Genomic DNA, 23,591 nt, shown 5'->3' with positions numbered 1-23,591 from the left:
CCGGTGGCTCCTGAGGCTGTGGGTCTCTGCTGTCTCCGGAAAGAGTAGGTACTGAGACCAAAGTGGGAGCACTGGGGGGGGGGAGTGCTTGTACCACTGGCAGGGGCTGTTGATTGTGACAGCACATTCCTCATCACCTCAAAAGCAGACCTCTCCAGCTCTGAAGACCGTCCCTGCTCTGAAGAGACAAAGGACAGTGCCAGAGCCCGAGCCATTGGCTCCAAAATAGATGCAGGGTCCGAACTCACCCTGGCGGAAGCACCGAGAGGAAGGCTCAGAACCAATGAAGATCGATTCAAACCCTCCCCTTGGCACTGACAGAAGAGTTTTGGTCCCTGGACATGATGGACACAGCCGAGCATGTCGGAGCTGAACTCGGCTCCAATGCAACAGCAAGGGGGGCCGGAACCGAGGGTTCCTCCATTGGTAACAACCACTCCGGCTCCGAAAAAACAACATGGCTCGGATGAGGAATCACGGATGAGGACAAGACTGGTTCGAGTGGCTCCAGAGCCGATTGGGTCAGAGCCAACAAAAATTTTGGCAGGACAGACGACTTCAGGAGCCCTCAGTACTACCCTCTCCACATCTTCTTCTGAAAGACTCCTGGAAGACCTAGAAGATAAAGTTGGGGATCTCAACCTAGCAGGCACTGGAGATTTGACCATCAAGGAGACCAGTAGGGACACTACAGACCGGCTCTGAGAAACAGAGTCAACTATTTCCAAGGGTTCAGTAGTCAGCACCATAGCACTGAGACCGACTCTGAAACCATGGTGCTCTCCTTCAGCTCCAAAGACTGAGGAGTCGAGGAGGCAGATTTTGTTAATTTGGCCGGCGGCTCCGAAACACTAGCCAGTGCTGGAGAAGGCCTTTTTGAACCTTTAGATTTTGAGTCAGATCTTGACTTTGAAGACTTAGATGAAGAAGCTGAAGAACCAGATAAAGCTTCCTCGATGGTTGGCTTCAGAAGACCCCTGAGTATCAGTTTGTTCTTTCTCTCCTGCAACACTCTAGGAGAGAAAGCATGACAGAACAAACATGATTCTTGTAAATGGATGGCTCCCAAGCAGTAGACACAGCTACTGTGGCCATCCATCAAAGACATTTTCTGGGAGCACTTCATACATTTTTTAAACCCAGAGGGTTTGTGCTCCTTGCAATCCTTAGACATTGCAACACACAAGCAACCAGAGGAGAAAAGAGAAAGAGAATGACTGAGGACTAGGTCCTCTAACTAAAACAGGCTTAGCCCTGCAGCAGAATTACATGAGGACTAGGTCCACTAAGTTAAACGGGCCTAGTCAGGTGTAAGAAAAAAAACTAGGTCTTTCACTAACAACAGACATTCAGTCACACAGGAAATATTTTCAAATAAAAATACAGTGCAGTAGAAATATGAGGACTAGGTCCTCTAAGTTAAACGGGCCTAGCCATGTGAAGAACCAGGTCTTCTAATTCAAACAGACCAAGTATACCACAACAAACACACACACACACACACACACACACACACACACACACACACACACACACACACACTCAAAGTATAGTAGAAATATTTGCAACTGTAAAGTGATTAAGACTTTAGCGGGTCCCCGCTAAAGACCACCTGACAACAATAATCGATTGACAGGAAAGTAATCAATAGGAGCCCCTAATGAATAGGAATGGCAAAACCACCAAAACTAACTATCTAGACAATAAATCGCAACTGCGCCTAACTACTGATACACATCAGACTACTACTACTGGTCACACAAGACCGCAAGGCAATTAAAATAAACCCTAGATGTATACTTTCCAGTAAATAACAGGAAAATGGTGAAAACGCCAAAAACTAATGATTTAAGCAAAAGGCTCAGCTGCGCCTAACTACTGGTACACAGTATACTACTACTACAGTCAAACAAGACCAGAAGACAATTAAGATAAAGCCCTATATATGTATATATTCAGTAAATATGCAGAGAAGCACATCCAAACTCGTCGACGTGGCAAACAAGATCTGGGTATTGCACTGGTGCACCATGGGATACCTGCTTAGCCACGAGTCAACCAGAAGTCTTTGAGCTTGAAAATTGTCCGAGTCGGAGACGAGGATCGGCTCTGAACCTATAAGTAAAAATGAAGGTGAGATTGGGCTACCTAACATAATATGTTTTCATCTTATACTGGTATTGTCTTTTCTTGTGCAAATGCTGACTTGATAAAAGCACCATCCAAATGTCCTTGCTTAACAATGGAATATGATAGAAACATGCACAGATTGTTTTCCTGTTGTCCACTCTTTACAGAAGCAGGTTAACTTTCTTACTGACAATGTAAAATATATACATCCTGTTTTTTACATTCTTGCCAAGTCTGTAAGAGGTCAGCTTTCTTGCTGACAGTGTCAAATGCATTCTGATTTTGTAGGAAAACATGTCCATTAAGCAAATTCCTTATTTTCCAGGCCACAGTCATTTTAGCATGGATGCTAATCACACATTGCTAAACTCTATTTCTACATTTAAGCAAGCTTTATTTTATACCTTATTTATGTTACATATTTGTAACATAATTACTTTTAATCTTAATATTTTGTTGAGCATATTCTTACAATTCCCTCTTTTTATTTTAAAACATACTCAAAACACTTTATAGGAAACAAAACCTTTAGTCTTCCTTTGATACAAGTCAAAATGCAATTTTACATAGTTAATACAGTGATATTAAGTATGACTACCAAAACTGAATGTATCTAACAACTTTTTCTTTTATAGACCATTCTGTGAAAATATTCCTTCAGTTATGGGCTGTGTCTGCTTTAGTTTTATTTTTTAGAACTCTTTTATTCTTTTGCCATAGAACTGTTCCATTAACTCTTTGCAACTGTTGAATTAACTCTTTACTTTTATTCAAAAGATTAGAGATAGACTAATATCTATAAGAGACAAAAACTATGTGCTACTGCAAGCATTTATTCACTGCTGAAAATATACAGTTTCAATGTCATTTAACCATAACATTGTGGTCATATCGCTGAACTTAGATAATAAGTATTTGAATGTAATTATTTCAGTATATTTCCATTAGCTGTATGAGTGCAATATTTTAATATAATTTTCCTCTAACTGGGGTAACCAATACTAGTACAGATAAAATGATGGTCCAAAAAACAGTGATGAAATTACAACTAGTAATAAAATTACAACTTGACAAATTACTTTTGAACGTGTTACTTTACAAAGTGTCCTATACAGTATAGATCTACACAGACTGTCTGCTACTCATGCATTTCAATCTAGTAAGGTACACTGGACCCATTTTTTAAACATGGTTTTCTACACATATTCACTGATAAACATTAATTTCATTTGTACTGAATTCTTCTGTGTTTGTACATACAAAGACTGTAAAGTATGTTTAGTCTAATCTTTCAAATTTAGTAAAATTAATATCAAGCAAAATCTTGGAAAAGTCTTATGTCTCTTTAGAAGTATCTAGTGGAATTGCCACCAGAGGCAACTACATACCTAACAATTAGAAACATTCATGCTTTTGCATACCAACATTGTCTTGCCAAAAATATATTAAAAAACAGTGACCGGTCTTGTTCACTTTTTCACATTTCTTTACTCTCTCTCTCTCTCTTATATAGCTTTAATAAAGCAATTTTAAGCCAGCTCTTGTATAGCTTTACAGTTTAACAGGTTGTAAACACAATTTAATACTAAACAATACAACAATAAGTAGCATGATAGCTATTAGCAACTTGTAAAATATCTTATCCTGTCAGATTTAATCTGTTTACCAGTATTTCTAATGCACTAATACCTGTTTTCCCCTCCCCCCAAGAGTATTGTCAAGAAGGAATGAGATATTATTTCTTTCTGTAGCTTTATTTTAGACCCTTTTGCAATGCATACTGCTTACACAGTCAATGCAAAACTGTGAAAGTACCCCTCCCCCTGTAATACTGCAGTACTGTTTATTTGCTTTATGTTGTGAGAATAGAATGTATGCCAGCCCAATACTTTGGTTATACAATTGCTTTATTAGGTTATTAAACTATAGACCTTTGTCTGATTCGATCATTTTTTGGCTGTTTTCAATGACAGAATATATTTTTGTTGCCTTTGCTGTCTAATACTACTAGTAGTTATTTGTACCCTCCTGTATATTTTATTTGAACTGTATGTATACTATAGCCCATCTGTTGGCTGTACTTGACGTAACTTTTTTTTTTTTTACTTTTAACATTTACCTGCAAACAGATTATCAGTGACATATATGCACAATTGTGATGTTTTATTATAACTACCAAATAGTGCTGCATGTGAACATTTTAACAATTATTTGGAAATGTAAATGAATACTGTGCAAGACTCACCCAGGCAGTTTTTAAGTTCCAAGCACAAACTATGCTGCAAAAGTCAAGTAAACGAGTACTGTGCAAGACTCACTCAAGCAGTTTTTGAGTTCCAAGCACAAACTATGCTGCAAAAGTCTTTTCAGACCAACATTCCAACAGAAGCAGTTTCCTTTCCAAAAAAAGGCAAGGTTGCTTTTAAAACATAAGCATAAACTATGCTGCAAATGTCTATTCAGACCAATATTCCAACGACATCAATTTCTTTTACAAGAAAACAGAGTTGTAGAAAGATATATAAAAAAAATGCTTTTTATTATTGATAACAAGGAGGTGAGCGCTTTCGCTTTACAGCTTCTTCAGACCATGATAAAACTGAGAAAGACTTCACTTTTATATACACACTCATAAATAATTAATCAAACAATTAATTCTGTTAGTAAAATCAGTTTGTGAAAACTAAGCCATTCACATAGACTGCAATAGATTCTGTGACTTCAATAAAATGTTTACATTCATATAAAATCATATAACAGAACTGATATATGAAATTAGTATAAAATTTACACAAACATATATAAAAAATGAAATATATCTCATATAAAATATAATCTTCCATTTAATATTTGAATTTTCTACTTTTTAACTTGGGCTTTAAAGGAATCTTGTCATTCAATCCTGGGGGGATGTGTGCTTGCAATCTAATTATCCATTCTGCCTCCAACTGTTCAGTGCGATTCCTTATATCTCCCCCTCTCATACTAGGTGTATTAATTTCTAAAATCATAAACTTAAAACTATGTTTGGTCCCTTCCTTTAAGATATGCTTGGACAGGGCATTCACTTCTGATTTTATTTTAATTTGGTACACATGCTCCCTGATTCTGTTCCTCAACTGCCTATCTGTTTTTCCTACATAAAAAACACTACATTCCAGGCAGATAGCTAAATAAACTAAATGTTCTGTGTAACATGAACCAGTAACCTTGAATGTATAAAGTCTTGAGGTTACAGGATGTACGAACATGTTACTGCTGTCTATATATTTACAAAAATTACATTTTCCACAGGCTGCAGTGCCTCTAAAACTTGATGTGTTTGGTATGGTGCTGTCTGGAAAACATAATAGCCGATGTAAATTCTTTTTATTTCTAAATGTATATCGTGGGTGTTCTCCCACTAGCTCCTTTATATCAGGGTTTGTGGTGAGAATATCCCAATGTTTATTTAGTGCATCCTTAACCAAACCTACATCTTGGGTGTAGAATAAAGTTATTTTCTGTTGTCCACTATCAGCTGTGTCCTCTGTTCTATCTGTGTTTCTATAGTAATTTTTACCCTTATCAGAGAAGTAGGGACATGCTCCATTTTCTCACTTCTGCACAACATTAGTAAAGCAAGCTTCTACTTCTTTATGATTATAGCTACGTGTAATTAATCTATTACTTAAAACCTCAAGTTCCTTTTCAAAATTATTCTGCCTAGGGTTCAATCTAGATGCTCTTGTAGCCTGTCCTGTAATAATGTTTCTAAAGACATGTTGGGGGTGCATACTATTTCTGTGCAGTAATGTATTTTTATAGCAGTCTTTCCTATGTACGCCTGTGTTAAAAGCTCCATCATGCATGCGTTGTATAGTTACATCCAAAAAAGCTATACTATCCTTAGAAGTAGTCATAGTAAATTTTAAAAAAGGGGTTAGAGAATTTACTTCATCATAAAATAAACACAGTTCTTCTACTGTGCCAACCCACAGAAAAAACAAATCGTCCACGAACCTCCTATAAAAACAAACACATTTCTTAAATGTTTCAAGTTGAAAGAGTTTTTCATCTTCCTATGAAACCATCACTAGGTTGGCGTAGCTATTGGCACAAGGAGTGCCCATAGCTACGCCATCCTTCTGTAGGTATAGAGAATCCTCAAACAAAAAAAAATTATTGTCTAATACCAGTTCAAGAAATAAACAAAGTAATTCTCTTTTAGTTGTATTCAAACTACAATGTCTTTCGAAATAAGTTCTAATATTCCTAACACCTATATCATTGGGTATATTTGTAAACAGTGAGGTGACATCCATTGTCACCATTGTAACTAACTCATTGTTCTTTAATTTTGTAGTTGTATCATAAAAATCCAACAAAAATTGTTTAGAATCCCTCAAAATAAAAGTATTTAAATTAACTATGGGTCTTAATGTCTTCTCAATGAACACTGATAAGTGCTCTGTCACCCATCCTTGACCTGAGACAATAGGTCTCATTGGAGGATTCTCTGAATTTTTATGTACTTTCAGTAATCCTTGGATGACTGGAGTAACAAGTTTTAGAGGCACTGCAGCCTGTGGAAAATGTAATTTTTGTAAATATATAGACAGCAGTAACATGTTCGTACATCCTGTAACCTCAAGACTTTATACATTCAAGGTTACTGGTTCATGTTACACAGAACATTTAGTTTATTTAGCTATCTGCCTGGAATGTAGTGTTTTTTATGTAGGAAAAACAGATAGGCAGTTGAGGAACAGAATCAGGGAGCATGTGTACCAAATTAAAATAAAATCAGAAGTGAATGCCCTGTCCAAGCATATCTTAAAGGAAGGGACCAAACATAGTTTTAAGTTTATGATTTTAGAAATTAATACACCTAGTATGAGAGGGGGAGATATAAGGAATCGCACTGAACAGTTGGAGGCAGAATGGATAATTAGATTGCAAGCACACATCCCCCCAGTATTGAATGACAAGATTCCTTTAAAGCCCAAGTTAAAAAGTAGAAAATTCAAATATTAAATGGAAGATTATATTTTATATGAGATATATTTCATTTTTTATATATGTTTGTGTAAATTTTATACTAATTTCATATATCAGTTCTGTTATATGATTTTATATGAATGTAAACATTTTATTGAAGTCACAGAATCTATTGCAGTCTATGTGAATGGCTTAGTTTTCACAAACTGATTTTACTAACAGAATTAATTGTTTAATTGTTTGATTAATTATTTATGAGTGTGTATATAAAAGTGAAGTCTTTCTCAGTTTTATCATGGTCTGAAGAAGCTGTAAAGCGAAAGCGCTCACCTCCTTGTTATCAATAATAAAAAGCAGTTTTTTATATATCTTTCTACAACTTTGTTTTCTTGTAAAAGAAATTGATGTCGTTGGAATATTGGTCTGAATAGACATTTGCAGCATAGTTTATGCTTATGTTTTAAAAGCAACCTTGCCTTTTTTTTGGAAAGGAAACTGCTTCTGTTGGAATGTTGGTCTGAAAAGACTTTTGCAGCATAGTTTGTGCTTGGAACTCAAAAACTGCTTGGGTGAGTCTTGCACAGTACTCGTTTACTTGACTTTTGCAGCATAGTTTGTGCTTGGAACTTAAAAACTGCCTGGGTGAGTCTTGCACAGTATTCATTTACATTTACAATTTATGACATTTTTATTGGAACTGTGCAGGCACCTTTGCTTTATCGTGGTGTTTTCTGTTACTATTTATATATTTTAACAATTATGTTTTAATAACAATAATGTTTTTAGAAAAACTCAAACCACTTGTCTGGCAATCGGTCTTTTTTATCTTATCTTTCCAACATTTCCTGTAACAATTCATCCAGTCTAGGAAGGTCTGAGCTCATATTTCAGACTCTGTAGACCATAGTTAACTCTTTTAGCATTTTTCCTTTAATCATCTGTTAATACACTTGCAATTTAATAGTAAAATGCAGTTATAAAACACTTAGAATTATAATAAGTATTTGTGATTTGCATAACTATGCATTTATACTACATAACTAAACATCATTTTACAATTAGCTTACATATTTTTGTAACTTGGATTTCAGTATTTCTTTTATTTATTTAACTGGTCTGCCATTCATTTTACAAAGACTGCTTGACTAATACCATCTGTGATTTTATTTATTTTTATAGGTTCATTGGTTCATAGGTTGGTACTAGGCTATCAGCCCTAGGGCCTATACAAGCCTAGCCATAACAATTCCCTGGCTATTTCTTCCCACACTATTTACTTTTATTTAAAATTCAGAACTTTAACTGTTTGGTGTGGTGTTACTATACAATTTAAAAAAAATGTAAAACAACAGATAGCTTAACTAACACATATTTACATTATTTATATTTGCTGTTGTCTGCTTGTTATTGTTGTGCATTGTAACATATGTACTTTAGATGAAAAGAAAATACATGCATGTCAGTCTTGTGACTTTAAATTTTAATACAAGCATGTCAGTCTTGTGACTAAATCTTTACTGTTATTAACTATTTTTATTTGATTTTTATACACTAGAACTGTTTTGTGTACCTTTTGACTATGCTATGAGAATGGCAGTTATTTGCTCTTCTTTACTTTAGTACTGATAAATGTCTTTCTTTAATTGAATGAAAGTCATACATTAGATCCTACCATGTATGCTTAACCATTTTCATAACACAAAAATATTATAAAAATATATCTTTTGTACAGATCAGATGTAGTTTCATGCTCTTTTCCAAATGTTTTCTTAAGCTCAGCTGTTGTATAGAGGAAATCAGTCTCTGTCAGTTCAGCTAATTTATTTTCTTTATCCTGTAACTGTTGTTCAAGAGTTTTCTGTAATTCTGCATGGTCTTTCTGACATTTTTCAGTAACCTCTTCTACTGAATTTAAAACTCCTATTCAGTTTTGGAAAACTGTTTGTATAACTTGTCTAAACTTCATGTACTCATTGTGTCTGTCTTTTAGAAGCTTATTACATTCTTTTGTAACAAGATGTACTGGAAGTTCTGTAAGTGATTTGACTGTTGTTGCAACTCTGAAATAAACATTTTACATGTGGTGACAGGACATAACCGTTCAACATCTGAATATAATGTAAGCATATTACCCTTAGTTCATTTTTTATCATGAAAAGGTCTGTCTTCACAGTCTATTTTTTTAGCAATATCATGCAATACTTTTTTATGGCATGGCACACAAAATGCAGTTTCTGTTGATTCACACAATAAACATTTGTCATACCCCACATAGTTTTCTTTGAGATACCAGTCAAATATTGTAATACATTTGCATAATGCCTTACTATCAACTTGCCCTAATAAGGTTTTACATTTACTAATGTGTTGTGTATACCAACATTGCAATTTAAAGTTTGGCTTACACCTGCTGGAATTATGTCTAATAGCATCCATACCAAAAATGTGACATAGAAAAAAGTCTTACCAGTTAGCAAGAAAACAGGTGATCAGGCCGTTGTTGCTGATGGCTGGAAATTTTTCAGAGTCACTTGAGAAGCTGGTAAAACACAACAGGCACTGAGATTCTGTGAAAGTAGATGTCCACCTTTTCTTGAAGAATTAATGGCAGTGTGACTTTCCTGGACTTCAGGCTCAATCTGGATTCAGATATCTGAAAAACTTTACCACTACAAGCTGCATAAACTGGAATACTTCTGTTTAGGATTTACACATATGTACAAATGTTAGTTACTGCAATTTGGTTGAAGTGATCCTCTGCAGGGCTTACCACTTCCTCTGTGTTTGAATGCAGGTAGGCTCGCCATTGAAAATTAATGATAAGGTGCTGCTTACTGTGATGGATCTGAAGTCTTCTTAAGACACTAGGTCTTGCTGACTGGATTCTGCTGAAATCAAAGTCTAGTTATCACAGTCTGTTGCCCACAGAAACTTGCAGTGTGTACACTGATACAGCACCTAAAACTCTGAGCAGTAACCAATAAATAACTTTTTATAACAAATCACACAAACTACTGTTACAGCTTTAGTTACTGTTCTACTTTACTTCTCAAACAGCATGGATGATATGAGAGATACAATAGAAAAAAATATCTCTAACAATGTTATCTGCTATAGTCTCTTCATACTGTTCTAGTCACGTAGTTCAAATCCTGTTTTTCTCTTGGTATTTTATTTTGGACTTTGTATGAGAATATCTGTTTGCTGGTGTTTGCAGAAAAATATGTTTTCATCCTGTACCGGTATTGTCTTTTCTTGTGCAAATGCTGACTTGATAAAAGCACCATTCAAACTTCCTTGCTTAACAATGTCATATGATAGAAACATGCACAGATTGTTTTCCTGTTGTCCACTCTTTACAGAAGCAGGTTAACTTTCTTACTGACAATGTAAAATATATACATCCTGTTTTTTATATTCGTTCCAAGTCTGTAAGAGGTCAGCTTTCTTGCTGACAGTGTCAAATGCATACTGATTCTGTAGGAAAACATGTCCATTAAGCAAATTCCTTATTTTCCAGGCCACAGTCATTTTAGTATGGATGCTATTCACACATTGCTAAACTGTATTTCTACATTTAAGCAGGCTTTATTTTATACCTTATTTATGTTACATATTTGTAACATAATTACTTTTAACCTTAATATTTTGTTGAGCATATTCTTACAGTATGGATAGAGAAAGGGAGACCTTGATTTAAGGATATTTGTTGTCTCCACCAAGTGATTTCTCGTCTGACAAACCCCAGCACTGAGCTCTGAAAAGACAAAGTGTGTTGATGCTGGGACCAAAGAGAATTCAGATACCACTGTACCTTTCTCATGTGGACTCTTGCCAGGGGTAACATGAGAATCATAGATGCCATGAGACCCAAAATCCTGAGGTATTCCCTCACAGTGACCAAAGTCTGAGTGGAAAACCTTAAAAATAGATTTAAATAGAGATCTACTTTTTCATGTGAAAGAAACGCTCTTTGAACTTAGGTGTTTAGTTGATGTCAAGAAAAACATTTGAATGTTGTCTTGGAATTCCAGCTTGTGCAAGAGATTTCTCACCCAAGAAAGAGATTTCTGATGTTTTGAAAAAGACTCAGAAAAGATAAGTAAGTCTTCTAAATATGGAAAAAAATGTGGCTATCCTGTAGCCTGCAGTGAGCTATAACTGGAGCTAGACACTTTGTGAACACTCTTAGTGCAGTATGTAGTCCAAAGTATAAGCCAGAGAACTAATAATGTGATCCAAGCACATAAAACCTTAAGAAACACCTGAAGTCTGGATGAATATAGATGTGATAAGCATTTTTTAAGTCTAGTGTTAACCATGAAACTTGAAAGAGGAAGAGGAGGCAACAGGCTGTGAAGTGACATTATTTTGAATTTGGGCATTATCACAAACAGGTTTAGGAAAGAAAGATCCAGAACTTGTCTCCAAGAATTTTCTTTCTTTGGCACTACGAACATCCTTTTTTTTAAACACATTTATTGAATTATCATTTGTGACATAGGCAAATTTATATTTATATATTTATATAAAAGTAATCAAACTATATTAACAAGTTCACATTTACAAACATTATACTTCACATGTACTGCTATATATCATATAACCTAAATATTGCCTATGCAATATTACATAAATTATTAAATTCCTGTCCTTTTTCTAAACAAGAAGCATCTTTATTAAACCATCATATATGGCACAGGCAATCATACATTTATATAAATGAAAACAAACCACACTGACACAATCCTATGTCACAAACCATACTGACACATTCGCAGTTGCAAACGTTATACATCACTTATAATCTACCCAGTCATTGTCATTTTCAGTCACACATTACATAGCTCATTTAAATCCTGCCTTCTTTTAAACCTCATTCCTCCCCTGTATTTATTGTTCCCACAATTCCCATTTTTCTTACGTAGTTTGCTCCTGCTCTTTAAAGATCTCAATTCCAGTTGTTTTATCTCTGTTACTATATTCACTACTTTGTTTAGTTGGTTTAGATTTAGATTTTCTAGTAATTGCTTTTTTAGCAGTCACCATAATTAGACACAGCAAGGCCTTACCATGTCTAGGTAATTCTGATTCTGTATCACAGCTCAGAAAAATCATCTCCTTTGTCACACCAATTTACTCAGCTCATCTCAAGCTGCTTGACAGTCTGGGCATATGGAAGGTGCTCTGGAGCTTTGGAAGTTGGCCAGCTGTTATATTCTTGGCAAGATATAATCCATATAGCTAAGACTCATGCAGCTGTGATCAATATGAAGAACATAAGAATTTTGTACACTTTGCCTTGCTAGCATTTTTCATATTTAGCAGGAAGTAAATCATCAGAAACATACTGAAAAACACTCAGGAATCCACCTTGAAATGAAATAATATTTAAAGTTAAATACACTTTCTAACACTTTTCCATCTCTGTATGCCTCAGCTTTACATGTTCATCTCACTTCAAACTGCCCAGATAGTTTCAGAGCTTGAAGAAATTGAATTCTTTCACAGACAATTCACATATCTAATATGTTGATATATTACTATATATTTAATATATTAATGGTTTTATTTCAAACATTTGCACTTCTTCAAGTGCTGGGAGTTTTACATGCTGTTGCCACAAGTAAAGGACCTTGTATATTCTGTGGCATGTCTCTCTATGCTCATTCCTTGCCTACAGTTTTACATTTAGGTTTGTCTGATTAACACATACTTTTGATATAAAGTGTGTATGTGTGTGTGTGTTTCGTGAAGTATACTTGTGCTCTCATTTTGTGGTTGATGGAATGTTCTAAAATAACAGATGGCACTCCTGCAGTGTGCATATATCTGATGTTTTAAACTGTGGTTTATTATATTGAGTTAAAAATATATTCTACTTTTAACAAAATGCACAAATCAGTTATTAAATTAAACTGTTATAAAACAGTATTGTACCACAGTGCAAGAATGGAAGACCAACTGCAAAAGGACTTCTACAGATAATATGACTCAGCCTCAATTATGATTAGGGTGTAGGAACCTTTCATTGTGCAGTATTCCAAAGTATAAGACACTGACTGATAGGAATACTTTGCTTGATAAGTAGCTTGCAAATGATTTAATATCATGCTTTGGTTGTGCTTCTACATGCATCCATAAAGCAAGATCAACCACAATACTGCAAATATGTTTCAATCTAAATATGACTGTGTTTTGATGTTTATTTTGATTAAAATTTCTTAGTGATATTTTACTCAGTTAATAGAAATTGAGTAGAAACATACCTTTGTCAGACTATTTTAATGCCTTTTGTAATCTTCCTTTCTTATTACAGGATTGTGCAGTTTCCCAGCACTTTAAACAAAAATGAAACAAGGAAAGCTATTGCAGCTGCCTTCAAAATATGGAGTGACATTTCCCCCTTAACGTTCAAGGAAGTGCCACCAGAAAACGAGTCAGACATCAAACTAGGTTTGAACTTCACATAATTTCTTCAGCTTTCCTGATCTGAATATTTTTATCCATACTTCTTTCCCTTTCATTGTTGATCCACATGTGACTACAGCAAATCTGCTTTGCTATGAATGCTTGGGGAGGTACAAGAATTGAGGATTGGGTGGGTTGGGGAGCATGAGTCTTGAGCATCATCTAGCAAGCTATAATCCTTCTCACCAGCCATCTTCCTCTTCAGTCTGTGATTTAGTTTTAAATGGTTTGCTGAATTATTGTATAATGAAATCATTAGTTTCTGTACTACATTACAAAACCTTCCCGTTGATCAATGAATAGATTAATCTGTGTAGTTGTCTTCCTACCTGGGAGGGGAGAGCAAATGATTATCCTTCAGGATGACAACAGTTCTGTTCCATAATGGACTTGTAGAAGTGAGGGAGGGAACTGCTCAATGATGATTCTTATGTCAAAACCCAAGCATTGTGCATCTAACATGCATAGTGCCTTCTCTCCAGCAAAATAAAAAATGAAAAATGCTCTTTGTGGAGACCATAATGTGATGCTGTTGTGCTAGATGCCTTTCAGTTTTACTTGAAAAATAATGCATGTAGAGTTCTGGAAAATTTTGCCTACTACCATCTGGACTATGCATTTATCATGTGATTCACTCTGTAACACTGCCATCAGTTATTAAACAGACAGCCATATCTAGAGATAATCTCTTCTGGAGAAAAAGCTTTCTGGATTACTATAACTCCAGAACTATATCAAAGATTCTACTCCTCACATGATATCTTGATAACATAGGCAACTTTTAATTTTCAGAAAGTGTTAGCCTAATCTGTAGCCTTCACCATGAGTCACAGGTAGCTTTATCTTTTTCTTAGAAGAGTTAATCATTGAGGCAGGGTCACATTCATCACAGATGTTATTTAGAGGATAACTTGGCATGGCCAGACTGAGTTAAGACAAAATGGGAACAGTTAATCATTTTAATCAGCTCTTATTTTAGTAGAAAAGTATACATTGAAATCAGAGAAATTGTGTAACTGTGGGTAAGGATGTTTCTTCTCATCTCCCAAGTTAGATGAATCTTGAAGTTAGTATATTTAGAGATATGGGGTACAAGGGGGGGGGTAAAGGGAGCTTGTCACCCCCCTGTAAAAACACAATTTTTGTTTCTGTCAGCTATATCCATTGTTGACTTAAAATATTTTTTTTTTCCATTGTGTAGTACTAAATGATGCAGTGTTTTACTGTAGTGCCATTCTACAGAAACTTTTCATCTCTTGTCAGGTATGAGTGCATTACATATGGAGTTAGTACACAGCGGTGTTTAGGGACACTGGATTCCATAGATAGTAGACCTAAACTTAACTCCTATTGACCCAGGAAAAAACTGTGCACTGCATTCCCCTGGACCCATCACGCAACCTTTCTACATTCCAGGAATGCACATGGCAACATACTCCAGCACAGTTTGCCATTTCTGGTTTGACTACTACATTTATGTGGACTCCATGTTCCAAAGTTGAATTTTTTTTTTCAGTTCAGTAATATGTTTGATGGAGCTGTCCAGTGAATGATTTTTATTATCACTGGATTATGCAATGCTTTAGGTCTTTGTCAACAGGAAAATGTGGCATCCATATCTGAAACAAGATTTCTGTCCATTTTAGATTTTTTGATGATCTGCATAGTAAATGTTTTCCCAGAAACTTTTATTCCTGCATTGGAAACTTAGGTAATGCCAAATAGTCTTTATTCATCTTAGAAAGATAACATCAGACAAGTTTTCATCTTACAGAAAGGTTACAATGTAGCATACAGATTTAAGAGGTGAGAATTATCTTCACTGTTCAACTTTTGCAGGTCCTTCAGTTCTATGACAAAATAATATTTAAGGAGAGTTATTTTTATTTAACATTAGGGGTCATCTTTTAGTGCCAGAAAGCATTAGCATACCGAGATATGCAAATCCTTACCGGACATAAACTTCAACCGTTAGGCAATCAGACTCCTAAAATAATTTCATGTTTGTGGACTTCCATTTTGTGCATGGGCTAGATATGCATCTTGTTTAATATCTTTTGGATTATCACTTTGTTGACACTTGGTTATAAATGGCATGTTTACTAGTCAGATTGATAGCAAGGAGAATCCATCACTAAGCAAATGGTCTAACCACGACAGTGATTTTTTTTTTTAACAAGAATCATCTTTATTAAACTATCATATATGAAATAGGCAATATTACATTTATATAAATTAAAATAAACCATACTAACACAATCTCAGTTGCAAACATTACATATTACAAACCATGGCTACACAAAGTATAGTTGTGTACACTTACCATAAATGTAGATGTTCGAGTGTATTCACTGTTGCAGTCATTACATTTGGGTAATCTGCTGGCAGGTTGCCCTTAGTCAGCCTGATTAACAAAGTCTTGGGTCCTGCATTGGTTGCTGTCCCTTCTTCCATGACATCAGGTCGTCAGGGGTATAAAACATGCAGCCGATGCCATTACATCAGTTTTTCTTGCCCCAGATGTCAGGTGCCCCCCAAATGGGGAGCAATATATATATATATATATATATATATATATATATATATATATATATGTGTGTGTGTGTGTGTGTGTGTGTAATTTAAAACACAAAAAAATATACCTCCAAACAAAAGCAAATACACCCAAAAAGGCTTTTAAGCATAGTAAAAGAAAGGAGAGGTATAGTAAGAGAAAAAAGTACAGTTTTGTACCTACCATAAATGTAGATGTTCGAAGATCCACATTGCTGCAGTCATAACCTGTGGGTAGTCCGCTGTCCTCGGTCGGCCCGAATACCAAAGTGTTAGGCTGGCGTCGGTCATGGTCGCTCAGATCTGACGTCAGTACGCCGTGGTACTAAAGCGCATGACCGACGCCATTTCCTCAGTCTTTCTTGCCCCAGATGTCAGAAGGCCTTAAAAAGAAAAGCCATAGCCAAAAATAGAAGAATACCCAATCACCAAAATAGCAACAATAGATACACCACAAAACACACAGCCACCCCAAACTACAGAGGGGAAGGAGGGAGGGTAAATTAGACTGCAGCAATGTGGATCTTGAACATCTACATTTATGGTAGGTACAAAACTGTACTATGTTCTTCATCTCACATTGCTGCAGTCATAACCTGTGGGTAGAATCCCAAAGCAAAGGTAAAGGGAGGTTGGTAAAATCAGATAGCATTAGGAGCTGCTAACATGCCCTGTAAAACTGCAGTGGCAAACCCAGCCCTAGATTTGGAATAAAGAGGAAGATGGTAATATTTAGAAAAAGTGTGCACTGAACTCCAGGTAGCTGCCTCCAAAATATCCTTAGTAGCTACTCCCCTTAAAAAAGCAGTAGAAGTGGCAGTAGCCCTAGTGGAATGAGGTCTGATTCCAGCCGGAACCTCCTTACCATGATGGGAGTAACAGAAAGCAATGCAATGCCCAATCCACTTAGAAATAGTTTGTTTTGAAACAGGTTTTCCTTGAGATCCCAAGGCAAAAGAAATGAATAACTGTTGGGACTGCCTGAACCCTTTAGTTCTGCTCAAATAATAACGTAACTGCCTGTGAATGTCCAAAGAATGCAAAATTTTCTCCCCCTTATTTTGGGGATCAGCATAAAAAGTAGTTAGATGAATAGATTGGTTTAAGGCCACATTAGAAACAACTTTAGGCATAAAAGTAGGATTAGTCCGTAGTGAGACCCTATCCTTATGAAATATCAGGAAGGGTTCAACTGCCATTAGAGCCTGTAATTCAGATACCCTTCTAGCAGACGTAATGGCCAACAAAAAAGCAGTCTTCCAAGACAAAAACTTCAACTCTGAAGTAGCTGCAGGTTCAAAAAGAGGTAAAGTGAGCTTTTCCAACACAAAATTGAGATCCCAGGAAGGAGTAGGAGCTCTACGTGGGGGTCTTATGTTCTTTGCCCCTCTAAGAAATTGCTTGAACAAAGGGTGAGAGAATAATGGCGGGTCACATTCATAGTGAGCAGAAATGGCTGCAGCATGAACTTTAACAGAGGAGAAAGACAAACCCTTGTCTAATAATTCTGTAAGATACTGAAGTGAAACACTCAAATTAGGCACTGAAACATCAAAACTCTTTGTTTTGCTCCAAAGAAAAAATCTCCTCCATTTATCAGCATAAACCTTCCTTGTACTAGGCCGTCTGGCCTCCAAAATGACATTCAAAACTTGTTGAGGAAGCTGCGACCCCCCAGGGTCTAAAACAGAATACGCCAGGCTGTCAGATGCAGGGACTGAATCCTGACATTGCGGAAATGATTGTTTGCCTGGGACAAAAGGTGTGGAATTAATGGCAAAGGCCAAGGAGGCTCCCGTACTAAAGTCCTCAGCAGAGGGTACCAGTGCTGCCGTGGCCAATCTGGAGCTATCAGAATCATGCAAGGCTTGTCCTGCCTGACCTTTAGGAGCACCTTGGGAAGGAGAGGCAGAGGGGGAAAGGCATAAATGTGAAGGTTGTTCCAACTGAATGATAGAGCATCCACTTTCCAAGCTTTTGGGTGAAACAGCTTTGTGCAAAACTTTGGCAGTTGGTAATTCAGTGGAGAAGCGAACAGATCTATGTCTGGAGTCCCCCATGCCACCGTCAACTGTTGAAAGACATGAGGATCCAATTTCCACTCGTGGGGATCCACCATCTGTCTGCTCAAAACATCTGCTAAGGAGTTCTGTGCTCCTGGCAGAAACCTTGCCTGAAGGGTGAGGTGCAAACTGAGAGCAGTCTCCCACAAAATCATAGCTTGTCTGCAAAGAGGGTACGAATGGGTACCCCCCTGCTTGTTGATGTACCACATGACTGTTGTGTTGTCTGTCTGAATCAACACTTGTCCTGGGAGAAGTAAATCCTTGAAAGCCATCAATGCAAATTGGATTGCTAAAATCTCCTTCATGTTGATATGCAAATGTTGTAGTCTGGCAGGCCACGTGTCTTGAACCCATTTTCCATTGAAGTGCGCTCCCCAGGCCATGTCTGAGGCATCTGTCATTAAGATCTGACTCGCCTCTGGTCGGGTCACAGAGAGTCCCTTGTTTAGGTGACATTCCTGAGCCCACCACAAAAATTCCCTTTGGATGCAAGGTATCATCTGAATGACAGTGTCCAAATCGTGGCAGTGTTGAGTCCATATGCTTTTGAGATACCATTGTAGCTTCCTCATATGCAGTTTGGCATTGGGAAGCACCAGAAATCAAGATGCCATGAACCCCAAGGCTTGAAGGACTGTCCTTGCAGTCAGCCTGGACCGTAGAGACAATTGTTGGAAGTAAAGGGTAAGATTTCTTTGTCCGGGGTCAAAAATGCCATCTGAGAAGCTGTATTCAGTCTCACACCCAGAAAGCACATGTCCTGAGAGGGTACTAGACTGGACTTTGTTTCGTTCACAGAATACCCTAGGCACCTTAACAATGCCATAACATAATGTAGATGGTGAAGCAACTCGACTTTGTCTTGAGCCAGAATCAGGCAATCATCCAAATAAGGATAAATTTGTATTCCCCTTAACCTTAAGAAGGCATTCACCGGTGCCAGGACCTTTGTGAACACCCTGGGCGCAGTAGATAAGCCAAAGGGCAATGCAGAGAACTGATAATGTAAAGTCCCAGCCCAAAAACGCAGGAACCTCCTGCAGCTGGGCCTGATAGGAATGTGAAGATAAGCCTCTTTGAGATCCAGAGTTACCATCCAGTGATCTTTGCCTAGTAGAGGCAGAAGTTGTTTCAAAGTTAACATCTTGAATCTTGGAATGTCCAGGTATGTGTTGAGAATAGACAAATCCAGAATTGGCCTCCAAGTGTTTCCTTTCTTTGGTACAAGAAACAGGCGAGAATAAAATCCTAGGCCTACTTCTGACGGTGGGACCCCCTGGATAGCCCCTATTTTGAGTAGTAAAGAAATCTGTTTGTGAGTCTCCACCTTTTGTTGAGAAGGAATGTCTGGCATGCCTTTGAAAGGAGGCAAGGTGTGAAAATAAAATGTGTAGCCTCGATCTATAATATCCAACACCCATTTGTCCTGAGTGACTAAAAGCCAATTTTTTCTGAAACGTGCCAACCTTCCTCCCAGAGGAGCTGCCAGACAGGAGGGATCTGGCAGCTGGAGATACAGGTCATTGGGTCTGTTTACGAAAAGGCTGACCCCTGCCCTCACCTGAAGATTGTGCAGGGGAACTCCACGTCCTAGGCCGGAAAGAACCTCGAGCATGAGCTCTGCCCCTACCACGTCTAGATCTGCCCCTAGACTGTAAATCAGAAGAAGGATAAGCCCATCCCTTAGTAGGCCAATTTCTGCTAAACTTAGGGGGCTGCACCTGTAAAAAATCCTTAACTGTTTGCATAGACTTGGCTTTGTCTTCCATTTTCTTCAAAACTGACTCCACAGGAGAACCAAACAGAACTTCAGACTGAAGGGGAGCATCCAAAATTCGAGCTTTAACATGCTCTGACAAATTCTGATCCTTAAGCCAGGCGTGCCTAGGAATAACTGATCCAGTGGCAGCCACCCTGGAAGAGGCCTGAAGAGCATCAAAACCACACTGCAAAGAATGCTTACCCACCTGATCAGAGGCATGAACTAAATCCTGCAATTCCTTACACTCAATGCCCTCTGCCAAAGCATCTACCTTAGATTTCAACTGACTCAGGAGAAAGTTCTGGTACTTCAGCATATGAAACTGGCAATTCAAAGCCCTCATTGCTAGAGTGGAAGAGGTATACACTTTTTTACCCCACCTATCCAAAGCTCTAGAATCTTTATCCATAGGAACTGGATTCTTTACAACAGAAGCCCTGACACCCTTAGGTCCCTGGCTAATAGTTTCTGGGTCAGCTCTCGGGCTTTTATACAAATATTTATGAGCCTCAGGCACTCTGTAATACCTGTCTGGCTTGACCGGGGCAGGAGGCAAAGAATCAGGATTAAGGGAAGCTTCAGAGAAAACATCCTGAACAATATCCAAAACAGGAGGTATAGCCAAGGGCCTATGCTGTGGTAAAAACAAAAATTCCCTAAGTCTCTTTCTAGAATCTGAGAAATCCTGACCTTCCCACTTAAAATGCTCTCTCATGGAATGCAGGGTTTCAGAAAAAGAAAAATCCTCTGGGGGGGAAGCAGAAGGACTAGAATCCTCTGCATCTGAATCAGAATAAGGAGGAAAATCTTGAATGTCTTCAGCCGAAGACTCCGAGTAATCTGAAGAATGCTCCAATCCTTCCACCTCTGGCTCTACCCTAGGCCTCTTATCTGGAGGGGGCAAAGAACCCCTGATTAAGGAAATTAAATCTTCTGCCATTTTCAGCATATGCTTTTTAGGTACAGAACCTGCAGAACTAGGGCTGACGCCAGAGGAAGACAAACCAGGCCTGACCTTGGAAGGTACCTTAGAGACAGAAGTAGAAGGCCTAACCACCTTATGCAAAGGAGGGACTACAGAAACCTGAGAGGCCCCCTCAGCCTGACCCGGCTCCTGAGAGGCCACATCCTGCAAAACTAAAGGCTCCCCCTGAGACTCAGCTGAAACCTCGGCTGGATCCACAGATTCCACCGTAGTTTCTAAAGAACCAGCGTCCGTAACGGACGACTCATCCTGCTTGGACTTTAACGATTTTTCCTTACTCTTCTTAGCGGTAGCGGGCGTCGGAGGATCCGACGGCATATTGTAATTACACCGCCATCGAAGACAAGCCTAGCACAATCTAACCTGCGTTTAATGGTGCGCTTATTAAATCTAGCACAAAAGCGACACCCGACTACGTCGTGCTCAGGCCCCAAGCAAGGAATACAAAGAGAGTGGTAATCCCTATGAGGTATCTGTTTCCCACAAGAAATACAATTATTCACTTTTTCTGACATCCGGAATTAACTGAGGCAAGAAAAGACAAAAATATTCCCCAACGGGGTACTTAGCCCAACTTGGTCTTCGGTCTGAAACTCAGAATACGAAAATTTCAGGACGCCGAACGGCACTTGCAAAACGCTGCTTCTGCTTCGGACCATGCGGCAAGAAAGACTGAGGAAATGGCGTCGGTCATGCGCTTTAGTACCACGACGTACTGACGTCAGATCTGAGCGACCATGACCGATGCCAGCCTAACACTTTGGTATTCGGGCCGACTGAGGACAGCGGACTACCCACAGGTTATGACTGCAGCAATGTGAGATGAAGAACATCAGGGGGCTGGAGAGTGGGTAACCAGGACTGCAACAGTGAATACACTCAAACATCTACATTTATGGTAAGTGTACACAACTGTACTATGTTCTTCATGTTTCACTGTTGCAGTCATTACATTTGGGTAGAATCCCAAAGCTATGGTTGGGAGGATGGATTTATACAGCATTAGGAGCAGCTATAAGGCCCCTTAAGGACAGCAGTGGCAAAGCCAGCTCTGGATTTAGAGAAGAGAGGTAAATGGTAATCTTTGGTGAACATATGAACTGAGCTCCAGGTAGCAGCTTCTAGAATGTCTCTGGTAGGAACCCCTCTGAGAAAGGCTGCAGAAGTAGATGCAGCCCTGGTGGAATGAGACCTGATCCCCTTGAGGATAGGTTTACCATGGTGCATATAGCAGAAACTAATGTAACGGCTTATCCATTTGGAAATAGTCTGCTTTGAAATAGCCTTTCCCTCTGCCCTTGCAGCAAATGCCACCAATAGTTGTTCAGATTTCCTTAGAGATTTCGTCCTGTTTAAGTAGAATCTAAGTTGTCTGTGTACATCCAATGATTGCAGAATCTGCTCACCCTTGTTCTGTGGATTGGGGAAGAAAGTTGGCAAATGAATGGTTTGGTCAAGAGCCACACTGGATACCACCTTAGGCATGAAAGATGGATTGGTCCTGAGAGCCACCCTGTCCGGATGAAAATTAATGAAAGGCTCCACTGCCATAAGAGCCTGTAATTCTGAAATCCTTCTAGCTGAAGTGACTGCTAAAAGGAAAGCTGTTTTCCAGGATATGTAGGTGCATTTGATTTGGGCTCCATTTGCCCTGAATGCACTTCCCTGCAAGATGAGCCCCCCAAGCATAATCTTATGCGTTGGTTGTTAGGGTTTGGGTGGCAGGGGGTGGAATGAATGGCAGTGCCTTGTTTTGGTGGCAGGCCTCTGCCCACCATAGGAACTCTAGTTGCAGGCAAGGTATAATAGGAATCATTGTTTCCAGGCTGTGACAATGTTGACTCCATAAACCTTTTAAGTACCACTGAAGTTTCCTCATATGCAGTCTTGCATATGGAATTAGAAGAATGCAGGAGGCCATGAACCCCAAGGCCTGCAGAATTTGTCTTGCAGATAGCTGGGTTTTTGTGGCCACCTGTTTGAAGTAAGTCATCAATTGAATTTGCTTTTCTGGCATAAGGTAAGTCATATGGGCAGTTGTATTCAAGCTTACACCCAGGAATGTAATTTTTTGAGAGGGTACCAGTTGTGATTTCTTTTTGTTTATGGTGTACCGTAGACAAGTTAGAACCCTTTTTACAAATGCCAGATGCTTTAGAAGAATGTCCTTGTTTTCTGCCTGAATTAGACAATCATCAAGGTATGGATATATTTGAATATTTCTTTGCCTGCAAAATGCAATTACTGGTGCCAGGCACTTTGTGAAGACCCTGGGCACAGTAGATAAGCCAAAGGGCAGTGCAGAGAACTGGTAATGCAAGTAGCCTGCTTTGAAGTGGAGGTATCTTCTGCAAGATTCCCTGACTGGGATATGCAGGTAAGCCTCTTTTATGTCTAGAGTTACCAACCAGGCATCTTTGCCTAGCATAGGTAGTAACTGTTGAAGAGTCAGCATCTTGAATTTTGGAATGTCCAGAAATGTGTTTAAAGTGGAGAAGTCCAGAATTGGATGCCATGATTTGTCTTTTTTGGGTACCAGGAATAGTCTGGAATAGAAACCTTGTCCCTTTTCCTCTTCTGGTACTGGTTGAATAGCCCCTATGTTCATGAGGGACAGAACTTGTTTCTGGGCCTCTGCCCACTG

General features: G+C 38.3%; 1 protein-coding gene across 1 annotated transcript in view; it reads left to right on the top strand.

Moving 5' to 3' along the window:
- LOC122800869 (matrix metalloproteinase-23-like) overlaps window positions 1–23,591 on the top strand; it is a 419,258-nt gene that overhangs the window by 47,066 nt on the left and 348,601 nt on the right. Inside the window, exon 2 of the mRNA XM_044070194.1 lies at window positions 13,430–13,566. Coding sequence (XP_043926129.1) covers window positions 13,430–13,566 — 137 coding nt within the window. The remainder of the gene's footprint in view (window positions 1–13,429; window positions 13,567–23,591) is intronic.

Source organism: Protopterus annectens, chromosome 4.part1, assembly GCF_019279795.1.
Source record: "Protopterus annectens isolate FY-2018-M chromosome 4.part1, PAN1.0, whole genome shotgun sequence".
Classification (NCBI taxonomy): domain Eukaryota; kingdom Metazoa; phylum Chordata; order Ceratodontiformes; family Protopteridae; genus Protopterus; species Protopterus annectens.
The sequence above is the reverse complement of the archived record's forward strand: the minus strand, read 5'-3'. Positions and strand labels throughout refer to the sequence as shown.